The 23,907-nt window shown below is 39.4% G+C and overlaps 1 protein-coding gene across 1 annotated transcript in view; it reads left to right on the top strand.

Moving 5' to 3' along the window:
- LOC110581047 (BCL-6 corepressor-like) overlaps positions 1 to 23,907 on the top strand; it is a 77,941-nt gene that overhangs the window by 25,627 nt on the left and 28,407 nt on the right. Inside the window, exons 4-8 of the mRNA XM_044912035.1 lie at positions 6,394 to 6,633; positions 7,114 to 7,356; positions 7,988 to 8,286; positions 8,617 to 8,874; positions 10,208 to 10,374. Coding sequence (XP_044767970.1) covers positions 6,394 to 6,633; positions 7,114 to 7,356; positions 7,988 to 8,286; positions 8,617 to 8,874; positions 10,208 to 10,374 — 1,207 coding nt within the window. The remainder of the gene's footprint in view (positions 1 to 6,393; positions 6,634 to 7,113; positions 7,357 to 7,987; positions 8,287 to 8,616; positions 8,875 to 10,207; positions 10,375 to 23,907) is intronic.

Genomic DNA, 23,907 nt, shown 5'->3' with positions numbered 1-23,907 from the left:
TTGCATTGTGGTTTCACGTGATTTGGTGTGGTGTGGTGTGCATTTTCTAGATCTTGCTGCCACGAGTCTCTCGACTGGAGCATTTAGTCCATTTACATTTAGAGTAGTGATGGCAAGATATAAATTCAGTGCAATTGTGTAAGCTGTAAGGTCATTGTGTCTGTAGATTGTGACTGTTCCTTTCTGGGCTTTGTGACTTTTGGTGTCTCTGTGCTCAATGGGTCTGCTTTACTATTTCTTTCAGGGCTGGTTTAGGGTTCCCAAATTCCTTGTGTATTTGTTGGTCATGGCAATTCTTGATCTCTCCTTCTCTTCTGAATGACAGCCTTGCTGGATCAAGGATCCTTGGCTGCATATGTTTCCCATTGAGACAAAATGCCAGTCCTTTCCTGGCCCACCAGCTGTCTGTGCACAGGTCTGCTGCAATCCTTCTGTGTCTACCCTTGTTAGTTCAGGACCTTTCTCCCAAGCTGCTTTCAGACTGTTCTCATTCTCCCTGTCATTTGCAAGTAGTCTGATAGGTCGTGGGGTTGCCCTATTTTTGTGGATTTTGAGGGGAGTTCTCTGTGCCTCTTGGACTAAAATACCCATGTTTTTCCCCGGATTAGGGAAATTCTCAGCTATCACTTCTTCCACTAACTCTTCTGCCCTCTTTCCATGCTTGTTTCTTCCATATCTCCTGCAATAGGAATAGAAGTTTGGTTAATGTGATGGCCAAATTCCCTAAGATGGCTTTCGTGATCAAATAGTGTTCTTGTGCTCTTCTTTTCAGGTTTATTTTTCCTCATATTTTCTCTGCTAGAGCACTGATTGGCTCTTCTGCTTCAGCCATGCTCAGTTTGATGCTCTCCACTTGGTCCTGCCTCTTGGTCCTAGCATGTTCCACTCTGGCCAGACTAGAGTGGAGTACTTTTATCTCCAGAGTGATGGGTTTTCTAGAGCCATTCTTTTCTTTTCTTTTCTTTTTTCTTTTCTTTTCTTCTTTTTTCATTTGGAAGCCCAGCGAGTATGCTTTTGACCATGGTTTCAAATTCTACTTCAGACATCTGACTGATGCCCATATTGATTCAATCCCTGGCTGTGAGGACGAGTTCCTATGCTTTCTTCTGGGGTGAATTTCTCCATTGGGTCCTGCTGTCCTGAAGATGAGAGGAGAAAGGAAAAGAAAGAAAGAAAAAACCACAAACAGGGAACGAACAGAAGTACCAGATACCCCCAGGACCACAAAAAAAAATGACAACAAAAGTAGATCCTGGATGTGTTTTGGACCACTTGTGCAAAGAATCTAGATTGCAAGATTAGAAGGAAAATAAATACAACCAGATGAGTCAAATCTGAAACCTATATACCTCTGTGTGTGTGTGTGTGTGTGTGTATTGGAAAGTATCCATGAAAATGAAAATTGAAAGAGAATACACAAAAAGAGTTGAAAAAATTAAAAAAAAAATCAATGAAAAGGAACAAATCTAAGAAAGGGATATGTATAAAGTAGAGATAAAAATATACCAGGAATGAAGAGAAGAAATTGAAAGAACAAGAGAGTAACTGAAAAAATAATCGCAAACCAATGAAAGACCTAAGGTAGAAAGGATGTTACATACTCTTTTTCCCCTAGAGCTGAAGCCTCGCAGTTCTCTCTGCTCAGGAAACTTGGTGGGAGCAGTTGTGTGTGCTGGTCTCCTGGGGAAGGGGCCTGTTGTGCTGACTGCTGGTGGGACTTGCCCTAAGGGGAAAGGCTTGTCCAGGGCATGGAGAGGCAGGGCTTACTTGTGAGAGTTCCTGGACTCCAGTAGGTGGCAGTGCTTTCCTCCCTAAAGTGTTTCAGCAATGATGGGTGGGATGAAAATGGCACTGCCTCCTACTGGGTATTTACCCCCAAAGATACAAATGTAGTGATCCGAAGGGGTACGTGCACCCTGATGTTTATAGCAGCAATATCCATAATAGCCAAACTGTGGAAAGAGCCAAGATGTCCATCGACAGATGATGGATAAAGAAGATGTGGTATATATATACAATGGAATATTATGCAGCCATCAAAGGGAATGGAATCTTGCCATTTGCAACAATGTGGCTGGAACTGGAGGGTGTTATGCTGAGCGACATAAGTCAATCAGAGAAAGACATGTATCATATGCTCTCACTGATACGAGGAATTCTTAATCTCAGGAAACAAACTGAGGGTTGCTGGAGTGGTGGGGGGTGGGAGGGATGGAGCGGCTGGGTAATAGACATTGGGGAGGGTATGTGCTATGGTGAGCACTGTGAAGTGTGCAAAACTGTTGAATCACAGACCTGTACCTCTGAAACAAATAATACATTATACATTAAAAAAAAAGAAAGATGATAGTAGGAAGGGAATAATGAAGGGGAGGAAATCAGAAGGGGAGGCGAACCATGAGAGACGATGGACTCTGAGAAACAAACTGAGGGTTCCAGAGGGGAGGGGGGTGGGGGGATGGGTTAGCCTGGTGATGGGTATTAAAGAGGGCACATACTGAGTGGAGCACTGGGTGTTATACGCAAACAATGAATCATGGAACACTACATCAAAAACTAATGATGCAATGTATGGTGATTAACATAACATAATAATAAAAAAGGCAGCTCAATAAATAAATGTTGGTGCATGTTAAAAAAAAAAAAAAGAAAAGAAAATGGCACTGCCTTCCCTCTCTAGTCCCAGGGCTGAAAATTCTCGGCTCCCCACTCTTGAGGGAGCCCTCTCGGAAGAGCAATCAGTCACACTTGTGTCCCCTGTTTTCTGTCAGAACTCTGTATTCACATGCTTATTTAGTTATTGATTGATTTACTTATATATGTATGTATGTACTTATGGTGTCGTGTATTTAAGTACTTACTTAATGTCATTTACGTTGTTTTCTCTCAGGTTCGGGACTGAGTTTCCAAAGTCCAACTTTTAGGGACTCCCGTGGGCAGACCGCCACTTTTCCTCCCTCCTCATGTCTACCTTTGGCTGGACCCAACCCATGAAAGCGGTCACAGGATAGATCAGCACTTCCCACTTTATGGCAACACAGATCACAAAGCCAGCACTTAGCCTCACTGTCCCCACCAGGTTTCCACACACCTATGCCTGGGAACTGTGCAGGATCTAGGCCCCACCTATTCTTCTGGCACCACTGGGGATCCCCAGACCATGCCGTCGGACCGGGGATTCTGCTCCAATGGGCAACCTCAGCATCTATAAGCCAGGCACCATGGCAGACTTCTAGAAGTCCCCAGTTTGTGCTCTGCGGCTTCTAATCCTTTGCCAGTAGCCTCCTGCAACAGCCTCCTTCCTCACTGCCCTATCTTCAGCTCTGTCCCTGGGCACTCAAGTCTGCACATCTACTATCATCCAAAACGTGTTCAGCTTTCTACTTGTAGGGAGGCACTATTACTTTGACCTCCCATTGATTTCTCAGGCTTCGCAATGTTTTGATAACTGTCTAACTGTATTTGTGGGAGAACCCAAATGTGCTGCCCCCCTACACCTCCACCAGTTGAACTCCTCCTCAGAAACATTGTTTTCAAAGGAGCACTGACCCTGAAGTTAGTAGTAGTTTAATGCTTTATAGAAGCCTAGTCTTTTTGGAAGAGGCTTGTTTAAAAACAGTAAGTTAACTTGAAAATACTATGGTCAGGATTTTCATTTACTTTGTGATTTTACAGCAGCTTATTTTTTACTTTAAAGTTGACAAATGATTTGGGAATCTCCTCAAACTTGGGGAATTCATTAATAGGAACCATCACAGGGGAAAGACCAGGAGGTGTTGGTCCCTTCCTTCTTGAACATGTAACAGTAGTTTCCTTTGTCTTACTCTTTGGTAGCAGCACACTAGGATGTGCTGTCACAATGCCTGGGCTTTGGAGATTGAAGGGATTGGAAGAAGCCTGAGTCAAAATCAACAAAGATTTCCCATGCCTCTTCTGTAGAGAATCACACTTTTAACAAGATTAACCTTTGTTGAGATGCTATCATTACCTGCAGCAGAGGAAATTTGTAACCCTCAAACTTGTCAATACTCTACTGTTTTTTGTTTTGTTTCATTTTGTTTTGTTTTAGAGCTAAGTAGGCATGCTGGAACAGAATTAGTTTGCTACCATGACAACATGTAAATACTGCTATGGTGATGCTTTTGTGAGGTAGTGGTGTGGTATAACTATGATAAAGTATGGGATGTGTATGCTATGAGAGAGCAGGTATGAAACTATGAACACAGCCACAGTCCTGCATGCCTGGATGGCATGACCAAAGATACCTGACTTCCTGCTTCTGGAAGGGCAAAAAGTAGCAACAAGTTGTCAGACTCTGATGGTTTGGAGTCCTGCATTATCTTTCTTTCTCCTTTGTCAACAAGGGTAATCCTGTGGGTAGTTTTTGAATTGACCTTTTTTGAGAAAGTCTAAGTTGAGATTTCCAATAGTGTGGCACAGAGCCCTCTGCCCTGTACCTGTTAGCCTGTGTGTCTTAGGTAGTTGGGAGTGGTGTTCATGGTGATAATGCTGAAGGTGATGATATTTAATGTCTTGGGAGGATGACACTTAGTGAATCAGGATACTTGACATGAGAGACAGTACTAAAAACTGCTCAATTATTGTTCATATTTTTCTTATAATGGGGGCAATTTGGGGGACGCTGTGGATGGACCTAGCTTTGGAAAAAATTGTCTTGCAAAATGGGAAGAATGCAGCTATAGTTATGTATGGAGAGTAATTTTAGTATATCTCTACTTTAGCAATAAAGGGTTCTTGATAATAATTGAGGTTAAGGAACCGTAGTCATCACAATGAAGGGTCCCTGGATACAAGACAGGGGGGGATCAGCTGGAAGATCATGCACAGGAATATCATCCATACTGAGCAGCAGCATGCTTCCTGTCCTGGTGGGTGAAGAGGTGCCTTCCCCACCCAAGGAGCTTTACCAGGTGGAAAACCTGGAGGAGATAAAGGGGAAGTTTGTTTTGTCCAGATGCTGTTCAGCAAGGAGCAGAGGGATGAAGTCCCCCAATGAGTCACTTCTGTCAATGTGTATGAAATAAGTCAGCACAGTTCTTCCAGGTAATTTTGAACAGGCAGGAGATGGTGAGTACTGTGGCAAAAATTCAGGTATATTACATATAAATTAATTTCTCTGTTAGGAAGATGCACTGAGGGTGAAAACTTCAGTGGAAAACTTCCCTGAGAAAGGTGCCTTTTTAGAAAGTGTCAACGGTGTCAGAGATACAGGTGGATACGTTAGACCTGGAGTTAAAATGTAAAATGTGGATGTGGGATTTAAAATACTAGGGTTTGATACATTCTTAATCTTAAGACATGTGTCAAGGAAGATACAGTGAGGTTCTTTGTTGCTTAAACAATTCTATTGTGGATTTGAAAGGCATTGTGATATCACATAGCTAATTCTGCCTTCAACCACCTGGTTTGAGCCAGGTGTGAAAAGAGACACTGACAATGAACGGAATGGAGCCTTGTCTTTATAGTGAACGTAGATACTTGCATATCTTGCATACTTGCATACTTGCCTTTATGCAAGTATGCATATCTTGCATACTTGCATAAAGGCATAAAAGAGTAATGTTAGAAGGGGAAATAGTGTTGTTGTGGATGTTCATGATGTTACTGAAGTGCTGGAGTCTCAAAGCCCTTCCTTGTGGATGGGAAATGGGACCACCTTTTCAGTAATGTGAGAAAAGAGGACAGAGAAGGATTTGTACTAATCAGATTGAATTCTGTAAAGTTGCCTGTGAACTTCTGCATATGCTAAGAAATCTTTCCTTTGGCTTTCCTAATAAGCTTTTCTTCCCACTGTCCTTGGTCTACCCAGGTTTCCTGCCTTCTTCTGCTTGTCTTGCATGTGTCAGTAGCAGTCTGGTCTGTAGGCTTAGAGCTCCACAGCCGTTTGGGAGAGACCATTGCCTGCTTTCTTTTAACACTATTTTTCTGTCCATGTTTATTCATCACCTGTCCTGCCAACCCAAGTAAATATTGGCATTTTCATTTGTATAGATAACATTTGGGACATATCTCTTTATTACATTAGGTTTCCATTTATTGAAAGAGATGGTATTCATGCCTCATGTCTCTTCTCATGTCCTTTCTTGGTTCTCTCATGCCTCCAACTATAAAAATGACAAAATTACAAGTCTGTGCAGTATAGGAGGTAGGGCATATATGTTTCAACCAGTTCCATTCTTGATTTCTCCTTTAACTGCTAGTTGTCTTCACCTGGTTCTCCTTTGGGGATTTTTATTTTTGAGGATTTTGTACTTCTAAAACAAGATTTGCAGTCTTTAAAGAGAAGTGTATTTTGATAGCAGATTATGTTGTTTGTGGCAGTCCTGCCTTCTCATGATGATCTTTGGGCCCTCATTGTTTCTTCTCCCCCAGGTGAAGATAGTGCTGCAAAGAAATACAGTCTCTTTAAAGCACTAGAAGAGAAAGATATTCCTGTTAAGAAGTACTTTGTGGACAGGTGTCCCACGAGCAAACCACCTTCTATGGATATGTTGTACAGCCCCACTCTCCAATTGGGCAGAAAACACAAAGTATCACATGACAGAAACCACACTGAGACAACTGTGGAAGAGGAACCTCTGCAGAAAGTGAAACAAAGACGGGTCTCCAAAGGTAAGGTTTGGCTTTGACTGTATGCTCAGTGGTCTCTGCATGTATACAAAGTGGAATGGTCATGTCTTGCTGTCCAGTCTATACATGTACAGGGAATCCAGAAGACGTCGTACTGCAGACTAGTGGGAATCTCCATTCCTATTTTGGGGAAACCATTCACATATCTCCTTCACCCAAAGACAGATAGATGCAGGAGCTGAAGCTCAAACATGGGCAAATATTAATAGGTCCTCTCTCAAGAGTTGGTGACATACTCAAGTAGAAGTAGTAACCAAAGTCTCTGCTCTCCCTCCTCCATTAAGGATGGGTAAGACAATTTGACCTACAAAGGGGGAAGGTTTTTTAATTAATTTGTAGTTATTTCTTCATTAGATGACTTAGAGGGAAAATGGAGGGAAAGAGGAGACAATTCCTCTGAGCACCTAGAACACCCACACTATACTGAGCTGACTAGACTGAAAGTGTGCATTAAATTAACAGGTCTCCATCCTAAGAAGCAACACCACCTGCTACACCTTAGAAAACGGTGGAAGCAACAGGTGTCAACAGCAGAGAGAAAACCTGACCAGAATGGCAAGAAGAAAATGGCTCAGGAAGTTCAATCTGACGTCACTGCCCAGAGAAATAACAGCTCCAAACACAAATCTTCCAGGAAAGGAGCAGAGGCCAAAACCAATAGAAACTGGTCAGATGTGTCTTTCAAATCCAGTGATAATGAACAGGGTATGAAGAGTTGCCTGTCCCACACCTAGAGGGTGTATCACCTGCCTTCTGTGGGAGTGGACCCATGACGACTTGAGTAAAGTTGACTGGCTAGGATGTGGCAGGCGGGGAGTTATTTCCTGATGTCCTTTCAGTCTCCACATTTTCTTCCATAATGTATAGTGCAGACCACAGTTGAGAGGGAAGGAACTTCTATTCCTGTGATGCTACCCATCCAGCCCATCTGGCTCGAAGGGAAATCTGATCCTGGGAACTTGCCAACACTCTCATTCCAGCCTCAGACTGATTGTCACTGCTAGGGCTGAGCACCCAGGTTGGCGGGGTGAAAGTCCTGTATGCAGGCCCAGTGGGTTTGCGTGGGTAAGCAGGAAGGGTTAGCATTTGCTCCCTTGTCCCTGCCGTTTGAAAAAAATTTCCAACTTGGAATTTTATGAGTTAATGTAATTGTTGTTTGAATGTCAGATACTTAAAACACTTATGCTTTGAAACATAATTGGTACCTCTTTAAAAACTTAAAGCCACTCCAGTGATCAGTGCTAATGATGAGTTTTTATTTTCTGTGCTGCCTGCAATTTTAATACCTGCTTCTTCTCACCCTTCCTTTTTTCTTGCACACCATCCCACACCTTAGCTTTTCCTTTATTCTCTACTTCTGTACCCATGAAGAGCCTTTCACCTACCAGTACAAGTACCAAACCAGCATCAATGATGCAGTCCAAAGAGCAGAAAATTAAAGAAACTCAGAAGACACATGTGCTGTACACAGAAGAAAAGGATAGCCAAGCTGCCTCCATGCTGCAGAAATATACCAAAAATACTGAGAAACCATCTGGGAAGAGGGTATGCAAAACCAAGCATTTGATCTCCCACGAATCAAGGCAGGGCTTGTCACTGCCAGTGAACTGCTTTGTGAAGAATGCTGATAGCAAGGTACCCCCTGACTCATCGCTCCCTACTAGTCCATCTGCTGACTACTTCTCAAAATAACTTTCCTTTTCCTGGGCTTCTCCCTCAAAGTTACTTTCCTGTTCTAGGAAGCATGTCTCCTGTTTGTTGGTGAAGTGTCAAACTAGTAAAAATTAAACCTCTTCTGAAAACTCCTCTTAACTAACCCCCAAAACCCTCACCTCCCATACCTGCTGTCTTCCCGCAAATAAAATGAAAAGCTGATTTCTACTATGATTTTTGACTTGGGTAGTAGGGGAAAAGGCAGGTCTGGAAGACAGCCTTAAATGTGTATACTCCTTGATTTTGCAATAGGTGACCATTGGAGGAGTCAAAAAGCAGGAAAAGTGCAGTTCCAACTATTACCTGTCACCAGCCAGCCAGGATCAGAAATCCTTCAATCATTTGCAACAATTATTGCCAGCTTCTGAGTCCTTACAAAGGCTGCCACAGTCAAGTTCACGTCCAGACACTGTCCAGTCACAGCCAATGCTGCCAGAAGGACGGCGACTTATGGTCAATAAGAATGCTGGTGAGACCCTTCTGCAGCGGGCTTCCCAACTTGGCTATCAGGTTGGTATCCTTGTGGGTGTCTGGATTTACAAACTGCTGATGCTGCTCCTTGAAATTGGTGAGGAGGCACACTAACTGAGGCTGGCACAAGGAAGGGCAAGGAACTCACAGTGCAGTCCCTCCAGATTAGGGACTGGGCTGGGTGTTGCAGCTTTGCTTCAAAGTCACTGCCATATCCCACCTAACATAGGTGTGTCAGTGATAGCTTATATTGTCCCAGTACTTGATTATGTTCTTGTTCTAAGCCTATCTGGATCTATTATAACTTATTTCATCCTTGAGACATATTTGTGCTGTCATGCATTCACATAACCAAACTAGCCACACAGCTGTTCAGTAATACTTGCATGTTTAGTCGTCTAGCAATTTGGCTCCAAAGCCAAACTGTGCACCTCTCCGTTTGCATCCTCACCCTCATATTCTATAACACTGACTCACATTGGAGTTGCCCTTTCTACAGTTTACAACATCTCTAAGCTAGATTACTCCCCTGCCCTGTGCAGCTTCCTTCCCTACCACACTTCTCAGATGAAACTGTGATATAATAGTCCACAGGACAAAGTCATTTTTTGATGCTGGCATCAGCCCTGTGGCACTTGAATGGTCAATATAAGATGGGACTCAGCAGCCTGAGTGTGGAGCTGTAGATGATTGTCAGGGTGACAGAACCCCTATTCACTCTCAGCCAAGGAAGGACTGACAGGATTTGCCTAGAACCCCACCTCCCTGGCCAGCTCTGTCCCTTTGTCCATTGCACTGCAAGCTCTTTCTGATGTCATTGCCTTGAAACAGAGCCCATCCCCAAGGCATTACTGCATGGGAAGGAAGTTGGAATTCAGCTAGTTACCCTGTGACGTAGTCTCTTGAAACAGTAGCACATTTTTAGTTTGGGGATAGTTTTGGTTGTTGTTCAGTGTTTTGTTTCTGTTTGTTTTTTGGAGATTTCTGGATTATCTGGAGAGAATTCTCTGGAAGGATTTAATAGTTAGCTCTGTTACTTGCAGATAAAATCAAGTGACATCAGTTGGATTCTCATGAGTTGAAAGGAGCAGTACCTACAGACAAGATAGAGGTTACATGTGGTATTGAGTAGTTCTGACATGCCAGCCATTCTCTTATCACTAGCTGTGGTTCAGAAAATAGATGTGCTTCTAGCAAACACATGCTCATCCTCCCCACCAACATGTATACACTACCTGTCCAAGCTGCAGGGGGATGTTCACAGGCCTGAAGATAGATGTCTTTGAAACTGGGTACTACCAAGCTTAGGAGAAGTCATCATTATGAGATTCATCGTGCAGTCTCATAGCATTCCCCCTTCTTCTTTGCACAGGAATTGGTGGTGTACTGCTTGGAAAACAAGATTTGTAATGTGAATCATCAAGACAATGCTGGCTACTCTGCTCTGCATGAAGCTTCTGCAGGAGGATGGCTCTGCATTGTTCAACACCTTCTTAAATATGGTGCTGATGTCAACTGTAGTGCCCAGGATGGAACCAGGTTAGTGGACCTTAGTGTCTTGCTGGGACATGGGCAGTGATTCTCAGGTATGTGGGAAATACCTAGAGGAAAGATGAGTGAACACATAGATTACAATATCCTCTATAACTAGGAAATTCTGGAACATACTTAAAACTTTGAAAGTGTATGATATGAGAAGAAACTTGACAGAGTAGGAATCACCAGGAATAGTTCTTACCTAGACAGCAGATGTACTGGCAAAATATGTCTGATATAAGTACTTTGGCACCATTTTGCAATGTATTACAACTTCCAGGAAGCCTTAAGTAGTTAATCTTGATCAATTTCCACTCTTAGGACAGTAGCAGATATCTGTTCTCCAGTAGTAGCCCAGTCTTGTGTCAGGCAGCTGTAAATATGTTTTGGAGCAGCTTATCAGTCAACTTTGGGCACCAGGATGGGCAAAAGCTTCCTATTATCCAGATATTAGAAATCTGTGTTTTCATTGCTGCTTCTCTTTTTTTTTATTCTTATGTTAATCCCCATACATTACATCATTAGTTTTAGATGTAGTGTTCCATGATTCATTGTTTGTGCATAACACCCAGTGCTCCATGCAGAATGTGCCCTCCTCAGTACCCACCACCAAGCTAACCCATCCTCCCACCCCCCTCCCCTCTAGAACCCTGTTTGTTTGTCAGAGTCCATCGTCTCTCATGGTTCGTCTACCCCTCCAATTTCCCCCGCTTCATTCTTCCCCTCCCGCTACCTTCTTCTTCTTCTTTTTTTTTTTCTTAACATATATTGCATTATTTGTTTCAGAGGTACAGATCTGAGATTCAACAGTCTTGCACAATTCACAGCGCTTACCAGAGCACATACCCTCCCTAGTGTCTATCACCCAGTCACCCCATCCCTCCCACCCCACCCCCCACTCCAGCAACCCTCAGTTTGTTTCCTACAATTAAGAATTCCTCATATCAGTGAGATCATATGATACATGTCTTTCTCTGTTTGACTTATTTCACTCAACATAATACCCTCCAGTTCCATCCACGTCATTGCAAATGGCAAGATCTCATTCCTTTTGATGGCTGCATAATATTCCATTGTATATATATACCACATCTTCTTTATCCATTCATCTGTCGATGGACATCTTGGCTCTTTCCACAGTTTGGCTATTGTGAACATTGCTGCTATAAACATCGGGGTGCACGTACCCCTTCGGATCCCTACTTTTGTATCTTTGGGGTAAATACCGAGTAGTGCAATTGCTGGATCATATGGTCATTGCTGCTTCTCTTTATGAAGGTTCACAGAGAGGGGTGGGCAGCCATTGCTATAGGACCCTTTTCCTCTGGCTGAAGTGCTTTGTAATAGATTTAAACAGCCCCCTTATCTCTCTTTTGGGAACCAACCATTTAAAGACTAGGACATTCAAAAGCAACCATATATACAAGTGGATTTAGAATGTCACTGTACATACCAGGAAAAGGCACAGACTAGAATAGTCCTGAAAGGACTTTATTATAGTTCATGTTCATCCCTGGCAATACACATGCTATACTAAAAAAAAAAAAAAAAAATGTCTGCCTTCGGCTCAGGTCATGATCCCAAGGTCCTGGAATCGAGTTCCGCATAGGGCTCCCTGCTCGGCGGGAAGCCTGCTTCTCTCTCTACCTCTGACCCTCCCCCTGCTTCTGTTCCCTCTCTCATCCTCTCTCCCTCAAATAAATAAAATCTTAAAAAAAGAGAAAAAAAATCAGAAAGAATCCTGTCTCCTAGACAATGATTGTAAAACAACTTAGCACTGCTCTAAGAGTTAAAAGAAAATATGGACAGAGAAAACAATGTATAAACAAAATTGAAATATCAATAAAGACATAGGACACATAAAATGCAATTGTAGAACTAAAAAGTGCAGAAACTGAAATGAAAGCAAAGTCATTCAAAGCCTGACTTCAGCAGGCAGAAGAATCAGCAAACTTGAAAATAGGACAATTGAATTATCAAATTTAAAGAACACAAAGGAAATAGAAGAGTTAAAAGAACTTAATTCACTTATTGAATGTAATCAACTGGATTAACACTCTTATCTGGAATAAGAATTCCAGAGAGAAAAGTGAAGGGAGAAAGGAGGCAAATTATTTGCAGAAATAAATGATCAAAACTTTTGCAAATTTGTTGGAAGGCATGCAGACAAAGTAAGAAGTTCAGTGAGCTCCAAACAAGATAAATTCAGAGACTCACACTAAGACATTACAATGAAAGTGTTGAAAGCCAAAGACAGAAAAAGAAATGGGGAGCAACAGAGAAGTGACCCTGCTCATACACCACTCTCCAATAAGTAGATACATTCAGAGTGCTAAAGGAAAAACTGTAAACCAAGAATCCTATTATCTATGAAAACCTACCTTCAAAAATTGGGATATTCTGAAATAAAAGCTCAGGAATTTTGTTACCTGTAGAAATACACTGCAAAAAATGCTAAACAGCAGTCCTTCAAGTCCAGATGAAACACACTAGATGGTAACTAGATGGTAAACACACTAGATAGTAACTCCTATAAAGAAGTAAAAATTTGTTAAAGGTAAATACATGGACAATTTTAATCTAGTTTTATTGTAACTTTGAGTTGTAGCTCTTTTGTTTTGTAAATGATTTAACAAAGTAATTTATAGAAAACCCAATTATTACTCTGTTTGGAGAACAATTTGTGTGAAGATAGAACTCTATGACATCAATAACTGAAACATTTGTGAACTGAGCTGTGTAAGAGCAGAGTTTTTTTATGTTAATGACATAGTTAGTAGTAAAAGACTTCAATACCCTCCTCTTTATAATGCACCCGCAGAGTAAGTAAGCAAATAGAAGATGGCAATGACACAATATACCAATTAGATCTAATATATACACAGCATTTTACCCAAAAACAGTGGAATACCTGTTTCTTTTGAAAGTGCACACAGGACATTCTGCACATTGTACCATATATTAGGCCACAAATGAAATTTCATTAGATTTAGGAACACAGAAGTCATATAAAGCATCTTCACTGACCACAGTAGGATGAAGTTAGAAGAAAACAAAAACAAAACAGCAAAATTAGAAAATTTGTGGAAATTAAACAATATAGACTAAACAACATGGATCAAAGAAGAAATCAGAAGGGAAATTAGAAAAATACTTGGATATAAATGCAAACCAAAAAACAATACATCAACACTTACATGACACAACTTATGCTAAGGGGAAAACTTGTATTTATAACTGCTAAAGGCTCACATAAAATGATCTCAAATCAACACCTAACCTGACAAATTAAGGAACTTGGAAAGATTAAGAAAGTAAACACATGGGATGAAGAAGGAAGGAAATACAAAAGATTAGAGCACAGAAAAAAAAGGGAGTAGGAAAACAAATGACAAAATCAACAAAACCCAATACTTAGGTCTTTGAAAGATTAACAAAATTGACAAATCTTTAACTATATTGACTAAGAAACATACAAGTCTCAAATTACTGAAATACAAAATGAAAATGGAGTCATTACTATGCATTTTACAAAACAGAGAACTCAACTAATATCAGAAATAAAGAGGCATTACAAATAATGCCACAAAAATAGAGTGATTATAGGGCAGTGCTATTAAAGTTATATTCATAGTGTTTATAAAAGGATAATTCTTGTTGATTTGAGATCTTTTGATTTTTTTAAATGTATTGACCACCATTACTTACCACTTACTATGCTCTCTCAGTCCTATTAGTTTTACAGTTATATTTTCATTTTCGTTTGTTTCAAGCTATTTTTCCCTAGTTCCCTTGTGTTTGCTTCTTTGATATATTTGTTGTTTAAAATTTGGTTTCAGTTTCCATGTACTTGTGAATTTTCCATTTTTCCTTCCACTCCTGATTTTAGTTTAATTCCATTATTGGGGAAGATACGTGATGTGATTTCAATTTACTTAATAAAACTTTTTCTAATAGCATGCGTTATCCCACCTAATGATGGAGATGATAATATGTAAAAACAGTGTCCATATGCATGTACATGTAAGTAAATACAAAAGAAACTACAGGTAGAGAGTCTTAATAAAATGTGATAATTCAAGAACAATGGTAACTTCATTTGATTCTTTGCTATATTTTCTTCAGTTATTATACTAACGGCAGCCCGTTTTTGTTGAAGACTAACATATTTATTTATTTTTACCAAGTTTTTTTTTTTAATTTGAGTGTAATTGACATAGTTGTTACATTAGTTGCAGGTGTACAACATGGTGACTGGGCAAATTTAAACATTATGCTATGCTCACTACAAGTGTAACTACCATCTGTCCCATTACATCCCTATTACAGCTGTGCCTTTTACTCTTGAGACTTATTCATTCCATAATTGGAAGTCTGTTATCTCCTACTCCCCTTCACCCATTTTGCCCATCTTCCCACTCCCCTCTGGCAACCATCAGTTTGTTCTCTGTATAATAGGTCTGGTTGTCTTTTTTATTTGTTTATTCATGTTTTCTTTTGTTTATTCCTTTTTTTATTTTAGATTGCACATATGGTATTTGTCTTTTTCTGACTGACTTATTCATTTAGCAAAATACCCTGTAGGTCCATCCCTGTGCTTGCAAATGGCACAATCCCATTCTCTTTTATGGCTGAGTAATATTCCAGTGGGGTGTGTGTGTCTGTGTGTTCATTCACACTATGGACGGATACTTCAGTTGTTCCCATATCTTGCGTATTGTAATAAAATGCTGCAGTAAACGTAGGGGTGCATATTTTTTTTCAAATTAGTTTTCATTTTCTTTTGGTAAATACCTCATGATGCAATTTCTGGATCATATGGTAATTCTGTTTTTAACTTTTGGAGGAATCTCCATGCTATTCTCCAGAATGGCTGCACCAGTTTGCTTTTCTACCAATAGTGCAAGAGGGTTCCCCTTTCTTGCTTCCTCACCAAAACCTATTATATCCTGTGTTGTTAATTTGGACCATCCTGAAAGGTGTGAGGTGGTGTCTCATTGTGGTTTTCATCTGTATTTCCCTGATGAAGAGAGATGTTGAGGATCTTTTCATGTGTGTGTTGGCCAACTGGATGTCTTCTTTCAAACAATGTGTATTCAAGTCCTCTACACATTTTTTAACAGGGTTATTTGTTTGTTTTGGTGTGGAGTTATATGTTTTTTTGTATATTTTGGATATTAATCCCTTATTGGATATATTATTTGCAAATATCTTCTCCATCCAGTAGGTTGCTTTTTTGTTTTATTGATTATTTCCTTTGCTGTGCATAAGCTTATTTTTAGCCTATTTAGCTTTTTTTTCCCTTGCCTCTGGGGATGTGTTTTTATTTTGTTTTCTTTGCCTCTGGGGTTGTGTCTAGTAAGAAGTTGCTACAGCCAAGATCAAAGATTACTGCCTGCATTCTCCACTAGGATTTTGATGGATTCCTGTCTCACATTTAGGTCTTTTATCCATTTTGTGTCTATTTTTGTGTATGCTGTAAGAAAGTGATCCTGTTTCATTCTTCATCATGTGGCTGTTCAATTTCCCCAGCACCATTTGTTGAAGAGACTGTCTTTTTTTTCTACTGGGTATTCTTTCCTGCTTTGTTGAAATTAGTTGACCATAGAGAGTTGAGGGTCCATTTCTGGGTTCTCTAATCTGTTCCACTGATCTATATATCTGTTTTTATGTCAGTAACATATGGGTGGATTTTTTTTTAAAGATTTTATTTATTTATTTGAGAGAGAGTGCACACCAGTGAGGGGAAGGGGCAGAGGGAGAGGGAGAGGCAGAGTGCCCACTGAGCAAGGAGCTGGATGTGGGACTCAGTCCAAGGACTCTGGGATCATGACCCGAGCTGAAGACAGACTTTTAACTGACTGAGCCACCCAAGCACCCCAGTAAAATACTGTTTTGATCATTGAATGAATTTGGAAGTTTTCCTTCCTTTTCTGTTTTATGGAATGGCTTTGGAAGAATAGGTATTAACTCTTTAAATGTTTGGTAGAATTCAACTGTGAAGCCATCAGTTCCTGGCTTTGTTTGTTGTGAGTTTTTTGATTACTGACTACTTCTTTGTTGGTTATTGGTGGGTTCAAGTTTTCTATTTCTTCCTGTTTCAGTTTTGGTAGTTTGTAAAATTCTAGGAATTTATGTACTTCTTCCAGGTGGTCAAAGTTGTTGCATATAGTTTTCATACTGTTCTCTTACAATTTTTTTTTTTTTTTTTTTGTATCTCTGTGGTGTTGGCTGTTATTTCTTCTCTCTCATTTGTGATTTTATTTATTTGGGTACTTTCTCTTTTCTTTTTTTAAGTCTGGCTAGAGGTTTATCGGCTTTATTGATTTTATCCAAAGAATCAGCTCCTTGTATTATTGATCAACATGTTCTATTGTTTTCATATGTTTCTATATCATTTATTTCTGCTCTCATCTTTATTATTTCTGTCCTGGATTTAGGTTTTGCTTGTTCTTTTTCTAGCTCCTTTAGGTGGAAGGTTAGGTTGCTTATTTGAGATTTTTCTTGCTTCTTGAGGGAGGCTGGTATTTCAATATACTTCCCTCTTAGTACCACCTTTACTATCCCAAAGGTTTTGGGTTTCTCACTTTCATTTGTTTTCCTTGTATTTGTCAATTTCTTCTTTGATTTCGTGGTTAACCCATTCATTCTTCAGTAGTGTGTTCTTTAACCTCCATGTATTTGTGATCTTCCTCAATTTTTTTTTTTTTTCTGGTTGACTTCAAGTTTCAGTGTTGTGCTCTGAAAATATGCACGGTGTGATCTCAATCTTCCTTTTAGCTCTTGAGGCCTGGTTTGTGACCCAGTACGTGAACGATTCTGAAGAGTATCCCACGTGTACTTGAAAAGAATGTGTATTCTGCTGCTTTAGGATAGGACCCATTTTGAAAATACCTGCTAAAACCACCCAGTCCAGGGGGTCATTCAAGCCATTGTTTCCTTGAGGATTTACTATCCATTGGTGTAAGTGGAGTGTTAAACTCCCCTGCTGTTATTGTATTATTATCAATTAGTTCCTTTATGTTTGTTATTAACTGCTTTATTTATTTGGTTGATCATATGTTGAGTGCATAAATATTTATAATTGTTGAATCCTCTTGTTGGATTGTCCTTTTTTTATTATGAAATGTCTTTCTTTATCTTTTGTTATAGTTTTTGTTTTAAAGTTTATGTTGAGTGATGTAAGTGTTGCTACTCCATCTTTCTTTTGATGTACTTTAGCATGATAGATGTTTCTCCACCCCCTCACTTTCAATCTGCAGGTGTCTTTAGGTCTAAAATGAGTCTCTTGTATGTAGTATCTGAGATGGGTCCTGTTTTTTTATCCATTCTGATACCCTATGTCTTTTGATTAGAGCATTTAGTTCAATTACACTCAGTAATTATTGTTAGATACGTGTTTAATGTCATTTTATTACTTGTTTTGTTATTGTGTCTGGAGATTTTCTCTGTTCCTTTCATGTCTTTGTCACTTTGGGTCATTCCTTTCCACTCAAAGAGTGCCCTTTAATATTCTTTGCAGAGCTGGTTCATTGTTTACAAATTCTTTTCATTTTTGTTTGTCTAGGAAACTCTTTATGTCTCCTCCTATTCTGAATGACAGCCTTGCTGGATAGAACATTCTTGGCTGCAGATATTTTCCATCCATACTTTGAATATCTCCTGCCACTGCTGCCAGGTCAGGCAAGTTTCTGTGGACAGATCTGCCGCTAGCCTTATAGGTCTTCCATTCTCAGTTAGGGAATTCTTTTGTCTTACAGCTTTTAGGAATTTTTCTTTATTACTATATTTTGCAGATATAATTACAATTATCTTAGTGTTGACCTACTTTTGTTGATTTTGATGGGAGTTCTCTATGCCACCTGGATCTGGATGTCTGTTTCCTTCCCCACATTAGAGACATGTGCCCCTATAATTTCCCCAAATAAATTTCCTGCCCACTTTTCTCTTCTTCTCTGGGGACTCCTATGATATGGATGTCATTACATTTGATGGAGTCATTGAGTTCCCTAAGTCTGTTCTCTTCTTGCATAATTCTTTCTCTCTTTTGTTCAGTTCATTATTTTACATCATTTTGTCTTCGAGGTCACTAATTTTTTTTCCTTTGTTTCTTTAGCATGCTGTTCATTGCATCAACTCTGTTTCCAATCTCATTTATTGCATTTTTTAAAAATTTCTGATTGCTTGTTTTTTTAACTCTGCTACCTCTGTGGCAAGGGTCTTCCTGATGTCTTCTTTTCCTTTCTCAAGTCCACCGAGTATCCTTATGATTGTTGCTTTAAATTCTCCATCAGGCATGTTACTTATATGTGTTTAGTTAGGTCTCTGGCTGTGGCCTTATCTTGTTCACTTATTTGGAATAAATTCCTTCTTCTAGGCATTTTGTCTAAGTCTCTGCCTTCATCTGTGTGTTAGAAAAGCCTGTTATGTTTCCTGCTCCTGAAACTAGTGTCCTTTATAGAAGAGGTCATTTTTGTCCAGGGCCTGTCACTTCAGGGAGCATCCCTGCTGCGTGCTGTATGCAGTCTGCTGTTGTGTCTTGGCTGCTCTGTCCTTCAGACCAGTTGTCTGCAGAGGCTCTCCTTGCCTTCAGTGTGCAGTGTTTGCTCCCTGGCGTGAATGTGGTGAGTTGTAACTCGGTGTCCTTTGATCTGCTTGTGAAATGAGACCTGACACCACCTCCATCAGAACTGAAGCCCTGGAGAACTGTGTGGTTGGGAGACATGATGTGGGCAGGGGTTTGTGCTGGTCTTTGGGGGAGGGGCCCACCATGCTGGGTCTGAGGCAAGCTTGACTGAGAGGGAGGGCAGTACTGTCAGAGCACCTGGTGTGGGGCTTGATGTAAGCAGGTTAGGTAGCCAGTGTGGGTGCTGTGCTGCCCCCCATAGATGGCTCCACATTTATGGTGGGTGGGGAAGGGAGTTGGCACCTGCCATTTCTTTCTTCCTGGAGAGTCATCTCTGTGAACACTACCTCCCAGGGTTGCTCTCTTACAAAAGTGAATAATCTCCCCACTTTGTGCCCCCATGTGTCCTTCAAGTGGCTGTTTCCATGCTGTCTGTCCCCAGGTTGTTTGCCTGCCTTCTCTTGAAGAGCAGTATGGCACCTTCGGGGCTCTATCCCAGTCAAGTCCACTGACTTTTAAACTCCAGGCCTTTAAACCCTGCTGGTTGCAAGAACTCAAGAAATTCAGCCCCTGTTTGTCTCCCATCCACTGGCTTCGGCGAAGTGTTCTCCTTGCACGTTCCCCTGTGTGCTCTTCTCTCACGCCCTTCTCTGTGACCATGGCTTCCTCCCCTCCACAGCACCTGTAGTCTGTTTCTGCTGTAAACTACGTCTCTGCACTTCCTACTTCCCTTAATGTGGCTTCTTCTCTCCCTTTAGTTGTGGAGTTTGTTCTCTCAGTCTTCAGGTTGACTTCTGGGATTTTAGGATGATTTTATAGTTATCTGGTTTTGTTCATGGGACCAGGTGAGCATAGGGTCCTCCTACTCCGCTGCCATCTTCCTCTCTGCCACATGGAAGATTTTTGATTACTGAATAAATCTTATTTTTTTATTGGTCTGTTCGTATTTTCTATTTTCCTTTGAGTCAGTCTTGGTAGTTGTATGTTTCCAGAATTTATTCATTTGTTCTGCGTTATCTGATTTGCTTGTATATAATTGAGTATGGTAGTCTCTTGTGATCCTATTTCTGGATATCGGTTGTAATGTTTCCTCTTTCATTTCTGATTTTTTTTAGTTGAGTATTCTTTCTTTTTCTTAATCTAGCTAAAATTTTGTGAATTCAAAATTGAGATCTTTATTTTGTTGATCTTTTTTTCCTCTCTTTTTTAATTAAAATCAATTAGCCAGTCTTTTTAGTCAGATTTTCCTAGTCTCCATGTCTTTTCTTTTTTCCTCTGATCTTTGTTATTTCCCTCTTTCTGGTAATTTTATCTTAGATCTTCCTCCTTAGTTTAGTTCCTTGAAATGTAATGTTAGAATATCTGTATCAGTAGTTTTACTCATTTATGCATTTATTTATCCCTATAAAGTTCCCTTTTAGAAAGGTTTTTGCATCATACCGTAGGCTTTGGTGTGTTTTTCATGTTCATTTGTTTCATAGTTTTTTGTTTTCCTTCTGATATCTTCCTGAACCATTAGTTATTCACGAGTATATTACTAAACTCTTTATATTTATAGGCTTTCCAGTTTTCCTTTTGTTCTTGATTTCTGGTTTCATACCATTGTAGTCAGGAAAGCTATTTGTATGATATGAACCTTCTTAAATTTGTTAAGATTTGCTTTGTGTCTTATTATCTGATCTGTCCTGCAAAATGTTCCACATGCACTTGAGATGATCATATTCTGCTGCTTTGGGATGGAATTTTCAGTAACTGTCTATTTCTTACATATGTTAGGTCTCTTTTGTCTAAACATCATTCAAATCCAACATTTCCTTGGTGATTTTCTGTCTGCCTTGGCATTGCTGAATGTGGACTGTTGAAGTCCCCTGCTTGTCTTTCAGATCTGTTAGTATTTGCCTAACATTTATTTAGTTCCTCCAATGTTGGGTGCATATGTATTTACCATGGTTATGTCTTCTTGATAAGTTAACCTCCTTAGCATTATATAATGATCTTCTTTGTCACATCATAGTTCTTGGCTTAAAGAGTCTGTTTTTTCTGATACAAGCATAACTGTACCTAGTCTCTTTTGGTTTCCATTTGCATGGAATGTGTTTTTCAGTTCTTTCACTTTGAGCCTGTGTTGTGCTTAAAACTGAAGAGTCTTTTGCTAGCAGCATATACTTAATGCATCCAGTCACTCTGTACTTTTGGATAATTCAATACAAATACATTTATTATTGATATATAATAACTTAATATTGTCATTTATTGGGTCGGGGTGTTTTGTAGCTTACTGTTCCTTTTCTCTTCTCTTGGGCTGTGTGGTGGTGTTGTGGTTTTTTGTTTTGTTTTTGTTCTTTTTTTTTTTACTTGGTGATTTTCTGTGGTGGTATGTTATGATCTCTGGCGTGTTATGATTTCTTTTATGAATCTATAAGGTTTTGCTTTGCAGTTACCATGAGACTTTTATAAAACATCTTATAGCTGTAACAGTCTTCTTTACACTGACAACAACATAATATGTATGTATGTGTTCTATGACATACAAAAACTATGCCCTTTTATTGCCCCCATCAGGCATTTAGTGTTGCAGTTTACCTTTTTTTTATATTGTGTATTTGTTAACAAATTATACTAGCTTTAGTTATTTTTATAGCTTTGATCTTTTTTTACTGTATTTAAGTAGGTAATGTACCTCATATACAGTATTAGGGTTTCTCAATTTGACTATATATTTGCCGTTTCCAATGTATTATATATTTTTATGTTCATTACTAGTTAGTGTCCTTTGATTTCAGCCTGAAGAAGTCCTTTCCATTTCTTGTAAGAAAGGTCTAGTGGTGATGAGTTCTCCTAGTTCTATATGGGAAAGTATTTTTCCTTTATTTCTAAAGGATAATTTTGCTAGATAGCGTGTTTATGGTTGGCAGTATTTTTTTCTTTTAGCACTTTGAGTATACCATCCCACTTTCCCCTGGCTTATAAGGTTTGTACTGAGAAATCTGCTGATAATCAGAGTTTCTGTGTGTATTACAGTCTCCTTTTCTCTTGCTGCCTTTAGGATCTCTCTTTGTCTTTGATTTTTGAGAGTTTTATTACAAAGTGTCTTGGAAAAGATAATTTGAACTGTAGAAATGGGATAGATACACATGAAGTATATCTTCATGAATTTGGATTTCAGATCTCTCCCCAGGTTGGGAAAGTTCTCAACCACTATTTCTTTAAATAAACTTTCTGCTGCTTCTTCCTGTCTTCCCTTTTCAGATTTCTAGGGATTTGGATATTGTGGTTTTTCAGTGGTGTCTCATAGATCTAGTAGGCTTCCTTTACTCCATTTATTTATCTCTTCATACTGGGTTATTTCAGAGTTCCTTTCCTATTTTACTGATTCTTTCTTCTGTTTGGTATACTCTGATATTGATGCTTTCTATTGCATTCTCTATTTCATTCACTGAATTCTTCATCTCCAGAATTTGTATGCTGCTTTTTTATGATTTCTATCTCTGTTAGTGTCACATTTGTTGTTGTTGATGTCAATGAATTGTCTTGCTGTGGTGTTTTTGTAGCCCATCTGTTTAGTTAAATAACATATTTGAATTCCTTGGTTGGCTGTACTAATGTGCATTCCCACCAGCAGTGGTTCCTTTTTCTCTATAGCCTCACCAACACTTCATTCTTGTGTTGTTGACTTTAGCCATTCTGACAGGTGCAATGTGATATCTCATGGTAGTGTTGATTTATTTGCATTTCCCTGATGATGAGAGATGTTGAGCATGTTTTCATGTGTCTGTTGGCCATTGAAATGTCTTCTTTTGAAAAATGTCTATTCAGAGCCTCTGCCCTTCTTTCAATCAAATTATTAGTCTTCTTGATGTTAAATTATGTAAGTTCTTTGTATATTTTGGGTATTAACCCCTTATTGGATATATCATCTGCAAATATCTTTTTCCATTCACTAGGCTGACTTTCTGTTTTATGGTTTCCTTCTATGTGCAAAAGCTTTTTTTGCTTTGTTGTAGTTTCTGAAAGTTTGATTTTGCTTCTGTTTTCCTTGCTACAGGAAGTTGAGAGAGTTTTTATCATGAATGGATGTTTGAGATGTATCATCTGATTTTCATCCTTCATTTTGCTTCTGTGGTGTATCACATTTGTGGCTGATTAATTTGCAAATATTAAATCATCCTTGCATCCCCTAAATAAGTCCCACTGATTGTGTTGAATAATCCCATTGGATTCCCATAATATTTATATTACTTTGATGGTGTCCTGTAAATCCCTTAGGTTCTGTTCACTTTTCTATTTCTGTTGATTATTTGACTCAGGAATGCGAATAACTTGTTTCTGTGTTCATTGATTCTTTCTTCTGCATGACCAAGTTTGATGCCAAAACTTTTAGTGAAGTTGTCTGTTATTATTTTTTTCATGTCCATGCTTCTGCTTAGTTCCTATTTCATAGTTTCTCTTTGTTGCTGTGTTCTCATTTTGCATATGTATCATTTCTGATTTCATTCTGTTATCTGCCTTCTCTTTTAGCTGATTGTTCACCTTTGGGGTGGTTATTTTGAATTCTTTGTTAGGTATTTCTTAAACCTTTTCTTTAGGGTCATTTCCTGGAGATTATTTTATTCTTTTGAGTGAGCCATGTTTTCTTGTTTGTGTGTACATGTTCTTCGTGATCTTTTATTGGCACTGCAGCACTTGGAAAACAGCCATCTCTCCCAGTCTTTTCAGACTGGCTTCGTACATGGAAAGACCCTCACTGGTCACTCAAGTAGAGCATCTGGGGCCCTATCAGACTTTTCTGAGAGTAAGTGTTCTCTTGAACTGTACATGTAGTTTCCCAGTGGAAGGTGCCTCTGTTCACAAGACCCAGTAATCTTTTGCTCTGCCCTATCTGTTAGCAGGCTCTCTGGTCTCTATCAAGT

The sequence above is a fragment of the Neomonachus schauinslandi genome, chromosome Y (assembly GCF_002201575.2).
Source record: "Neomonachus schauinslandi chromosome Y, ASM220157v2, whole genome shotgun sequence".
Taxonomy (NCBI): Eukaryota; Metazoa; Chordata; class Mammalia; order Carnivora; family Phocidae; genus Neomonachus; species Neomonachus schauinslandi.
This window is presented reverse-complemented; position numbering and strand designations above follow the sequence as displayed.